Source organism: Merops nubicus, unplaced genomic scaffold (assembly GCF_000691845.1).
Source record: "Merops nubicus isolate BGI_N331 unplaced genomic scaffold, ASM69184v1 scaffold48900, whole genome shotgun sequence".
In the NCBI taxonomy this organism is placed as follows: domain Eukaryota; kingdom Metazoa; phylum Chordata; class Aves; order Coraciiformes; family Meropidae; genus Merops; species Merops nubicus.
The window spans coordinates 1-11,928 of NW_008585780.1; the positions used below are offsets into that span (position 1 = coordinate 1).

The 11,928-nt window shown below is 46.7% G+C and overlaps 1 protein-coding gene across 1 annotated transcript; it reads right to left on the bottom strand.

Moving 5' to 3' along the window:
- Positions 1 to 9,484: 9,484 nt before the first annotated feature.
- On the bottom strand, positions 9,485 to 11,909 carry SAP18 (Sin3A-associated protein, 18kDa; the record flags this gene model as incomplete). The annotated part of the gene is made up of 3 exons (XM_008948248.1): positions 9,485 to 9,649; positions 10,304 to 10,426; positions 11,791 to 11,909. Coding segments are annotated over 3 exons (399 nt in total), but the record flags the coding sequence as incomplete, so codon positions are not given.
- Positions 11,910 to 11,928: the final 19 nt, after the last annotated feature.

Genomic DNA, 11,928 nt, shown 5'->3' on the forward strand with positions numbered 1-11,928 from the left:
CATCCAGCCAATTTCTTATCCACTGAGCAGTCAAAGCACCAGCAAATAAATGTAGGCAATAAAACTAAGGAATGGAAAAAACTAGGTAAATGACACAACCAATTTCACGGTCCTTTTGGGGAAGACAACACATGAGATTAAATTAGTCTACAATAAGTATGAGTAATCTTTGAACAATTAAATAATAACTTTTAAAGAAATCAATTTGGAATTTGAATAGAAATGATTTTGTGACTACTTGAAGTGTAGGTATTCTTGATTCAGTGTGATTAATGTGTATTACACTTACTGGTTGCTGTTAAACTGGAGATCAGCACAGATTATGCAGGTAGGAGGTACAAAGGATGGAGTCAAATAAGAATCGCAACAACTGCAGGATGAGACTGAAAAGTAAGTACTTGGAGTTGGAATCCATTTGAGTAATCAAATAGAGCAAAGCTTTAGTTGACTTATTTTTGTCAAGATAAGTTTTCACTGTTTGTCTTCTGCTAATCTGAAATATTTAGATAATAAGTTCATTAACTTTTCTGGATATATTTGCAGAGGATATCCTGCGTTTTTCAAGTCAAATGTATGAAATCAAGCTGAAGACCAGGCTGAGACTGTTCCACATTCACAGGTCTTACCACTGAGTAATAACAAGCTTAAAAAGCAAAAGAAAATACAAGCGAGCCATACAAAGGAAAAGCTTTTCTAATGGAAAAAAATATTTGTCCATGGGTGTGGATAAACTTGATTCGCCTAACAACAGGTGCTTAATTTTTATTGACATTATTGGCCAAATATATTGAGGGGTTTTAAATGTGTATATATTTCAAAGAGGACTGGGGTCATGCATGAAGTAGTGCTTTCAGTTCACCTGATGCTCCTGTTTGTGTGTGCCTGCATTTGCAGTGGGCTGTGGAGAAGTGTAGTTAGGTTGTGATAAAGGAGGAGTGCTGTTCTGGTGACACTACATCCTTTCAGGGCTGAGTTTGAAGTGTAGTACTTTGTTAAAGATACCAAATACTGTCAGAAACAAGTCTTTTTTTATTGGAAGAGTAACTCCTGCTTTATTGTTTAAAGCACTTCTATGCTGTTAGTCACTCTGCAGTACTGAGACATACTGGACACATTCCTGTGTCAGGCTTTGTCACCTGATGGACAGACATTTTATACTGCTGCTGCTTTCTTGTAAGAAAACTATGGCATCAGCATCATGTATAGTACTGTGAGAAGCGAGTACCTAATGTGTCTGTTTCCCCTTTAACAGTCTCACCTTCATAGCACTAAAAAGTGACTCTGGCACAAATATGATCTTTTTAAAAATTGGTACTGGCTGTATCCTCTGCTGCTGGAAAGGTTTATTGGCAGGCATGTAGGTGACTGCTGCCTCTCCTGTGTGCTGCCATGTGCATTCTGTAAGTGGTGGTGTCATTTGTGAACATCTATCCCTGAAACAGCTGACCGTGCTTAAGTTCTCAGAGCTGTTTGCTGCTTTTTTTATCTGGTAGTCATAGCAATTAGGATTTTTTCTAACAGACTTTACTTTTGTCTACACAAAATAGCAGCTACATATCCTTGGTTGGAGCCAGGCTGCTGTTTCCAGTGTCAGACATAGCTCTGAGTGACTCCAGGACTGCTTGTACCAGCTGTGTGTGGTCTTCCTCTTGATGTCTAAAATTCTGTCATTTATATGAGTGCGGGTACACATCACATGAGAAAGGAGAGACTTCCAGGAAATGAGAAGTGTATGCTTCTCAACACAGCTCTGCATTTTTTAAGTCCTCAGGGTATCACATAGCTGGAGATGCCAGAAAGTATTTCTCCAGTTGTTTAGGTGGACTTGTCCTGGCTAAAACATGAAAAGTAAAGGACCCTTTTTTCTGCTATTCCAGTTGTTCTCCAAGATAAGTGTGTGTCAAATTAACTGAAGCTGATTTTTGTACTAGTTCTGGCCTGTCATTTTTCTGTGTTAGGTTGTTTAAAAATATGTATGTATTACTAGTGTTGGTCTTTGAGCTTGATCAGCTCCTTTGGATACTAAATAAATCTGTCTTGAATGCTTGGGAAACTAATCATCTGCTGCTATAAAAACTCATAGTCTACCCAACACCTTCACAGAGGGAAGGCTAAGACCTGCTGCCATGATCTTCACAGCCTAAATCCAGTTAATAGGCTGGATGCTAGTCACAGAATTTCAAGGCCTAAAAAGGTACAAAGTATTCTGTTCCAGAGCAAGAATCTTTCAGCCAGCCAGATTTACCAGCAGGAGGGGTTTCACAGCCTGCATGCTCTCCACAGCACTTCATGGCTACTTTCTTGCCCTGAGACAAGCCAGATGTGAAAGCCACACAAAATGGAACAAGCAACACTACTGTTGTGGAGCTTGCTGTATTTCCCCATGCCTTCAGCTAATGAAATTCTCAAAAGGCCTTAAATGGCTTTTCCCTAAACCTGAGAACAGCTCTGCACTCCCCTGTCCTCCATGAGGGAACTGTGGAGTTGTACCCAGCAGTGCTGGCGCTCTCACTCTGAGCTACTTTAGAAATTTTTCTTGCCTATTTATGTTTTTGCTACATTTCATAGTCATTTCATTAACTAATATGAAGGTGATTCAGTTAATATTTTGAGATTCAAATTATCTTTTAAGTTTCAATAAGTTTGATTATTGGAGGTGGGGGAGGGATAAGTTGGCAGAAGTAAAAGCATAAGTAGCGTTGGCAACTGATTTGTGTTCAAAACAAGCTGGGGAGGGGAAGTTCTGTGGGTGTTTTGTTTTCCCCTGCTCAGATCAGTTCTCACACAGGTGGCTGTGGCCAGCTGATAAACTGCACAAGGACAAATACTGGAACAAGCAGGATGTAGCTGTAGGAAGAGGCTAAATCTCCACTATAGCCAGTACTGCTGCTGGAGTACTCAGCTTGCTGCTCACTGGTGTAATACAACATGTCAGAGTGGGAATAAGGGAAAAGAACTTAAAAGTCACCTGTTGGTTTGTTGTGCGGTGAATCTGGTAACAGCATTAACCTGTCAGAAAGTGGGGTTTGGATAAATCCAGTAGTTCTGTGAGGTGTTGAAGTGCAGTCCTGTCTGGGCAGCCAGTGGTAGGTGCTCTGCAGTCTGAACGCTGGGGTGCAAAGCATGGTCTCGAGCACAGAATCTCATAAAAGTAACTTAATAGAATGATGCAGCAGCAGTCGGCTGGAGCTGGGTGCCTCCAGAGAGGGATCCCAGACGGAAATCCCTGGGTGTTTACAGCCTTACAGATCAGGTGTCTGCCCTTCACTTGCCTTTCAGGAGCCCTTTGGGCTAACCATGATTCTGAGCTGAGTTCCTTGAACACCTTCTGATTCCTTATTGGATCCAGTCACTGTCTCCGGGCAGTAGGCTCTTATCTTGCCTTGCAGCTGTCATTGACACTTGTACCCCCGTTATCTTCTGGTTTGTGCTGGCTCTGGAGGCCTTGTCTTGCTTGAGTAGACACCAGGTCAGTAAATCTAGGTGAAAGGTTACAGCTTGTGGCCTAAGGCTTCAGCTGCTCCCAAGGAAGTAAAACTCAGCCAAGGGCATGCTAAACCCCACAGCATTGTAACTAAGTGATCAATTCTGTTTAAAACTTAAGCTAAACAACAAACACTTCTCAAGAAAGGGACAATCATCACCTGAAAATAGGCAAAATTGACTTGGAGTACAGTTCTGCAGTCTACTCGATTCAGTTTTAACTGGGGGCTGCTTCCACTAGAGGCTATCTGGCAATTCTCTTGCAGAGACCCGGGGGCTTGTGCAGTTGTACAATGCATGTGGCTCAGCAAATGACAGGAATCCAACAACAGTCAGTTTTCCTTTCTAGGTTGTCTTCCCTGAACTCTGCCTGTGTCAGTGCTACATCAGAGGTGAGGGAAGGCTGGAAATGGGATCGCATCTTCTAGCCATAGCTTGTAGTCAGAAAACAGTGAACCCAGCACAAACCTGCACTTTGGTATTTAGGGACAGCTTGGAGGCAACCAAAAAGTATAGCCTTTTTTCCTTCATTTGCTGTGCTTTTAATCTTTTTTTGTTTTTTTTTTCCACTTAAGTATAGGGGCTGTCAGAGAACACAATCTCTCTATAATCCTGCTTGTCAAAAGTGCATCTCCCTTGTTCTGCCTAGGAAGCACTTTTAAGATAGTTGGTGCTTTTATCTTTGAAGTATGTTGCCTGATGTTAAAACACAAATACGAATCTCTAAAGTGAATGAAACCAGGTGGTTTTTACAGGGATAAATGACAAACGCAGCATTTAGTGCCTCCCATTGTGCATTTACTGTTCTTGTTCTTTTCTTACTGCTCTTGATGTTCTTGTAAGTCACTGGAGTAATACCTGAAGTCCAGGCTTCCTTGGTTATTTAAAGCATCAGGGATCCTTTGTTTGCTTAATGATGTGATAATCACTTTGTTCCCTGTTGTCATTATTCAGATGTCCCATTACTAGTGGTGGTTGAATGTCACAGAATCACAGAATGTTAGGGGTTGGAAGGGACCTCCAGAGGTCCTACAGTCCAACCCCCCTGCCAGAGCAGGACCATCTAGTCTAGGGCAGGTCACACAGGAACACATCCAGGCGGGTCTGAAAAGTCTCCAAGGAAGGAGACTCCACAACCTCCCTGGGGAGCCTGTTCCAGTGCTCTGGAACCCTTACAGGAAAGAAGTTCTTCCTCATGTTGAGGTGGAGCTCCCTGTGCTCCAGCTTGTAACATAAACAACAGCTGTAGCTGAAGTTGGAGCTGCCTTGTATTTTGGGAGTACCTTGTTTATCCATGGGACATTAATAAAGAGATTGTGGCATTCATAAGGAGCAATGACAACATCCAGTGGCCACACTATGGAAGCACATGTACATTAGTCCACAGGAATACAGCCTTCTACCAGGAAGGCATCAGTCAACACTGCCTATATTATTAATCAAATTAAATGTGAAACCTAATGCTGTTGTTACAGGAATACCCACTTTGGCATCAAACACAAAAAGGAGCAGTTGACATAATGGTGGGGAGCTGATCAGGTCCATAAATTTCTTTGATCTTATCTTGTCTGATTCAAGTTGTAAAGTTCTAAAAAAAATAGGACCAGTGTGCACACCCTGGAGATGGTCCATGGAAGAAGATGCTGTGCCACAAGCATTTCTCCTGGGGAGAGACCGAGGGAAGAGTGGTTTGCAAAATAGCCACCAGGAAGGTGTTGAAATACTTTCATAATTTTTGGCATAATGTGTTCCTGGCTTAAGCCCTGCGGTGACGCTCCCTAATGACTGCTTATGCAACTGTGGCAACCCAGTCCCAGGCCCCGCCGCAGGTCCTGCCTTCCCCCAGCCCCAGGTCCCACACCCTTGGTTGCACCACTGCTGTCGTGGCTGTGGAGGAAGCCATGCCTTCCTGCTTGCTCAGTCACCAGGAACTAATTCTTGTTTTCCAGGGTGAAATTGTTCACAGTGTCCAGGTGTTGACCCCAGTGCCTGCTCACCTGCAGATGCCCTGGCAGGTGTGGAGGTGAGAGATGGGAAACATCCACTGCACGCTCTTCTGAGCGTTGAAAAGGTCAAGTGAGTTCTTGGGCCAGGATGTCTCTACTTAAGCCTGTCAGCTCTGTGAGACTGAAAGTACCTTGGGGAGAGTCCCACATCCCTCAGCCCCTCTGAATCCAGCCCTTGGCCGTTTTTTATCTCCATCTCCCAGCCCTGGTACACCAGCCAGGCTCCTGCTCGCCATCGACAGGGGATGGGGTTGTGGCCAGGCACAGAGCCCGCTGTGCACAGCAGGACATGGGTGTTTTACAAGTCACACTCCTCGGGGTCCTGTTCTGTTGGAGGATCTGGTGCTTTTTTTAACCCATCTCATCTGCTGTAACGTCTAGACTCAAGGGCTGAGACTAGAGCAGGAGGTAACTGGGTCACTTTGGTATCGGCAGGTTGTATCTTAGCTGGCCATCACTTACAGTGCTGTTCTTTGAACGTGACCATGGCCGTTGTCATTCATTTGCTCTGACACAACAGAGGCTTTCTGAGCCCTTGTTTTGCCATGCTTTCCATCACGAGAACGAGAATTTGCTGATAATGCTTAACATTCTCCTGCAGCATCATGGCTCTTTCTGCTTTTGACCAGAGCTGTAAAGAAAGACTGAAACCTCCACAACTGCTCCAGTCAGACAGCAGCCTCGGTGCTGGAGCAAGGAGCACGGCTGATGCCACCCAGGTTATCAACAAAGTGTGTGTGTGAGTTGTCCTCACATCTTGGGTAAGGAGGGACCTAACCCAGATACCAGCTGCTGTGCCAGAGACATGGGCAGCCTCTCCTAGAAGCGCTGCAGGTGACGTTGCTCAGGGGCATGCTGCCATGGCAGGGAAGGACCTGGCTGCTCAGCTGAAGCTGGTAGCCTCCAGTTCTGTGGGCACGTGCACACGTGTGTACACACATACACATGAACCTGTAGTGGAGGGGTGCTGAAATTGGAGGGGGACTGAAAATACAGGCCTTGTTTTAAGGCTTTAGCATGTCAAAGAGGATTCGTTCCCCCTCCTCCGTTAAGTGAAACCTTCCAATCAACAGCAGTTACATCTATATAAGATGCAATGAAGTAATAATGGTGGGGGGTTTCTTCATGTGAAAAAAAACAAACAGCATTTTTTGATACACCCTTTGAATTTATCAAATTGAAAACAAACAAACAAACAACATTGGTTTAGGTGGCTAAAATGAAGAGGGGAGAAAAACCCAACCTAGTCCTAAGAATCAAGTTTGTTTGAGGAAGCAAAGCAGAGAGTCCTTCAAGGGAAACCAAACCTGTACAGACAGGAAAGGCTCACCAGGAAGAACACAGAAACGTGAAGCAGAGCAGCCTGTAGTAGCTGCTGCAGAGAGTAGAAAAGAGGAACTAATGGAAGTTGTGTCGGTTCTGTAGCCAAGTCCATCTGACTGTGCTGCACCCCACAGGTGGGGTGTGGGACACTTCTGGCCTTGCAAGGTTGCCCAGTTCCCCCCTGCAGCCAGAGGGCCCAGGGATCACAGCAACTGGGCACCTCCACATGTGGCCCATCTGTTTGCCACCAGTTAAAAGGCAGAGAAAAAGCAAGCCCCTCTGAGGAAGGACAAGGATGAGGTGAGACTTGGAGGGACACCTGCAAGGTGGGGGTGGGGTATCTCTGGAGGGGCTTGGGCAGGAGGTGAGATCTGCCTGCTGGTTGGGGTGCTGTGGCAGGGGTTTACCTCTGAGAAATCACACACTCAGGGAAGTTTTTTTAAAAGAACTTAAGAAACTGGGAGATAAGAGCTTTGGAGGGGGGGTTGCTGGTGAACATGCAGATGTGAAACTGAGTTGTGTCTGTTAAGGCTTTAAGCATCCAATAAAAAAAAAAGGGGGGGGGGGCACCACTCATCCAGCTGCCTTGATGAGGGACAGAAATTCCTCATTAAATCACTGCATACAAAGCAAGCCCTGTGGGTTGACAGATAAGAATATAGTGTTGTCTACACCACTTTGCTTCCAGAGCATATGGGATTGCTCAAGGTTGTTGAGCTTTGAGACGTTTTTATTTCCCCAAACCACCATGCTGTACATACCTGTCTCTTTTTAGGGATCAACATCCTTCCTCAGCTTTTATACTGGCTTTGAAAGAGACACAGACACACAACCCTGTTACTGTGAGTTAATTCCCCCTGGTGCAGCAGGAGCTCAGCAGGTGACAACCTTCACTCACCATTTCACCTCTTGCAACACCTGGGTGGTCATACCCTGGTGCTGTCCCCTTTCACAGCTACTTCCCATATCCTGATGGCAGAGTTCAGAGCTGCTGCTGTTGGCCTTAATCACGTTGTGGATTTTTGAAGTAGAGAATCTCTAAACCCTAACTGGACTCATCGTGTCTTTGTCCATAAAAATAGGTATGGAAAGTTGAATTCTCTTCACTTCTGCATTGCTTTTCTGAGTGAAGTGCCAGTCTTTGAGGGCAAATCTGTTTGAGAGATGCTTGCCTGAAGCAGCTGCAGAAGAGGTGAGACAAGGTTTATACTTCCATGGCAGCCATGCAAACTCCACACCTCAGCAGTCAAGCTAAAGTGTTTGCTCCTGATGGCAGTCCTGCATGTTCACTTCCTGGTGATTTTGCATCATGGGCCACCAAACACAACACCAATAGGTGTTCCTCTTTTTCTGTGAAGTGTGTAAAGACCTGCCATGGGCTGGGCAGGCACGAGCCCTCCCAGGGCCATGTCTCCCATTCCAGCAGCAAAGCCAAGCACCTCCCAGAGCAGCTGAGTCAGAGACACAGGCTTTTGCTGCCGTTGCTTCATATAGCAACTATGTTTAATTTTGAGAATTAAACACAGTAAAAGCAAAAAACAGGACACCATATTCCTGTGCACCTCTACTGGCAGGTCCAGCCTCACCTTTGGTGGGAGCCTGTGCAGTTCTGTACTTACATACTGGTGACTGCAGGACTCACTCACTCATTCTGCAGTGTAGGGGCCTGTGGTGAGGCCACTTCACAGCCATCTTCACTTCTCTGTCTGCCCAGACCTGCAAGATGCCAAAAACCAGCCAGCTGATCTGATAGTAGTGACCCAGCAGCAGGGATCCCAGCCTGACCAAACCTAACCTTGGTGATGCACAAGCCACCAAGCTCCTACAATACAGGGGGTCCTCACAGCAGCACCATGGTGAAGGGCTGAAGGAGCAGCTACTGCTTCTACTTCTGCCCTTGTCTGTCTCTCAGCACACAGGGGCACAACGCATAGAAAACAAGAGACCAGCTGGACACATAGCCAGCTGGCAGAGGCACTCACAGGCAGCTGCAGCCAGGCCAGAGGCACCTGCGTGTCTCATGATCTCCCCCTGCAGCAACAGAAGGAACTGGCAAGCACCGAGCTATGGGAAGCCACAGGCCCTATCCTCCTGCGTGGCACCAGCTGGCTGGGAGATGGTCACCCCTTCTCTCTGACTCCTTAAGAAGGTACCAGGCAACATCATCTGCTTCCAAAAGAGTAGTGTCCACCACACCGACCAGCCTTCCAGTACCAAGACCAGTCCCAATCCATGGATTGGCATTAGCTTTGCACAAGATGGAGCAGCCCCATCTGCCCTAGCTCCCCTCACTGTCCTGCAGGACAGGCAGCCTTACACAAAAAAAAACCAAACCACCCCACCACAAAACCCAAACATCACCACACTATCAACAGATTAATAACATCAATCTTTATTCCAAACAAGACAGAACTCCTGTAATCCTCCAGGTCAGATTTTCTGGAAGTGGTGAACACCGGACACGCTGACTTACTGCTGAAGCTGTAACAGCCAGGGACAGGATGGTGGCGCTGCTAAAGAGAAGGGCTGCTTCTAAACTAGTAAACTAAGAGTTTAGGTTTAAGAGTTAACTTAGCTTTGTCTTCAGGTGTTCTTGCTTAGCAACAAAAGCAAAAAAATATGCCTGCTTTAGAACAGCAAGTAGGAATAAGGGCAGCCGCCACGCCAGCGGCGCGAGGGTTCAGTAGGGTCTCATGCGGCTGGACGGGGGCGGGGCACGGTTCGGGGGCGTGATGGCGATGTCCAGGTAGTCGCCTATCTGGAACTTCTGCGACTGCAGCGTCATGGAATCGTCCGTGCCCTTCCTGCCCGACATGGTGCTGCCGATCTCCTTCACCCTGCGCGCAGAGAGGAGAGGCGCGTCAGTCAGCGGGGTCCACAACAGGAGCCCCCTCAGGCGGCGGCCTCCCTCCCGCACCACCCCCTGCGCTCCACTCGGCACCTAGCTGGGTACACAGGCTGCTGGGGCTTTTCTCTCTCAAACCAGCACCAGCTGCAACAAATCCTCTCCCTGATGGGGCAGAGGAACCTCCTACCACCTTGTTAAATACTGGAGAACCCCACACCCCTCCCATACAGGCACAGAACAAGACCCCACAGATCTCAGAGCACGATACATCCACTGGTTGCCTACACATCCTGGAAGCCAGATGCCTGCAACAAGATCACCCCTACAACTCAAATACCTTCTCAGACACAACATCTCCCATGCCTCATATTGCTACGAACAAACCTTCACCTCAAAGCAGAGGTGCTGCCCATACAGCCAGCAAAGCCTCCAAGCACACAGATCCATCACTTTGGGACCATATTAGCAACGCTGGTCACCAAGGAATATTCAGAGTTTGCAGAGGTCATAATGGAGTCTCTTATCCGGAAACTCAGAAATCTGGTAAGTGGGCTCTGAACTTTAAGACCAGTGTTGATGACCAGTAGCGTGCTGCTCCAGTGCCTGAAGCCTTCTATTACTGCAGAGAAGAAATGCCATTCACCTATACCCCGGCCTCTTCAGGTCTGTGAAAACAATGGCAAAATTGAAGTGTGTGCCCTTCTTCCGTGCTTCTGGGTAAACTTCTTTCACCAGGCTGGTGAGCTCTTTCAGAGTTGCGTCCATCCTAGATTAAGCAAACAAACCAAAGTGGTTCATGTCCTCAAGAGCAACAACAATAAAAAAAGCTTCCCAAAACCCACTGAAGATGGAATCCAGATACTGCAAGGAAACATTTGGTTACGCTGTAGCTTTTGCATACTTCCTGTCCACACCTGAAGATGAGTAAGGTCATACGTTTTAGCTACACAGCAAGCCTCTGATTTCATGGACTACATGACACTGCCCTCAACACGTTTTGATGTAACAATGGAGTGCCAAGAAGTTCCTCTAGTTACTGATTATAACACCAGGGAGGATCCACCACTCACTGTGTGCTAGGTGCAACACAGTCTCGTGCAGACACAGCTTCTAACTAGCTGCCAATCTGCTGGGACATGAAGACAAATCTCACCTCCACATACGTTTTAACATTTACTTTTCTGGGTCTCTCAGAAGAGTTACTGTTTATAAAGGAAGGCTGGGATCTTTTTTTAATTTGTTAATGTGTTTATTTAATGAACTGTATAAAAATTTCCACACCTAAGTTTACATCCATGTCAAAATAGTTTCTTGACTATAAGAGGAAATATAACAAAAGAAAAAAAGTTTTCTGTTTCCATCAAGATCTCCACTTCTGTCCTAACAGGCAGCACTCCTTTTCCCAGCCTTCAACCAGACCAAGGCTAAAGCTCCTTTCTAGAATTTCGCAAACAAAAGGAGTCAATCCCCACAACTAAAGCAGCTGTAATGACACAGACTGTACACTCACTCCAAGCTTCCAGCAACCAAGGAGCAGTGTGTTGACAGACAATGCCCATTCTGACTTCTGCAGATGGCAGACAACTCAGACACCATCAACAGCCTGGACTGAGTCCATAAATCCCATTAAGAAGTGAATTAGAACTGCATGCTTTGCTAGCCACAAAAATAGGTTTACTCAACCATACAAGTTATAACTCTAGCAGACACCTTGGAGGAAAAGTAAGATTTAAAAAGTTGTGTAGTTCACTTCCAAAAGCAGTCTTCAAAATACTACAAAAAAAAGCTAAGATGTCTTGATCTGCAATGCAGATCACAGCAGTTCTCCAAACTAAAACTCAAAGCAACAAAAGCAGCTGCTACAGCGCGATTACCTGACCGTAGAAGAAGAAACACATTGTCTTGCTCTCAAGAGGCTCTGAATTAACCCCATGCACCACTTACACCGCGGTTCGACCCTTCCAGGGCTACCGGTTCTACTAAACAAACGGGGCTGTTGGAACGAAACAACAGCTTCCCCGCGTCCTGCTCGCAGGCAGGCCTCTCCAACGCCCTCCCGCAGCTAAGAGGAGCGCAAGGTCCCCCGGCCCGGCCCCGCTCGCTCCCGTGCCCGAGGCCCCGCGCACTCACCAGGTGTAGATCTGCAGCTCGCTGGAGGGCACGTTGCCGCGGGAGAACTCGTCCATGCGGTGGTGCCGCCCATTGTTGGTGGTGAAGACGCGGAGCAGCAGCGGACACGTCTGCGAGAGAGGGGGAGCGCGAGGTGAA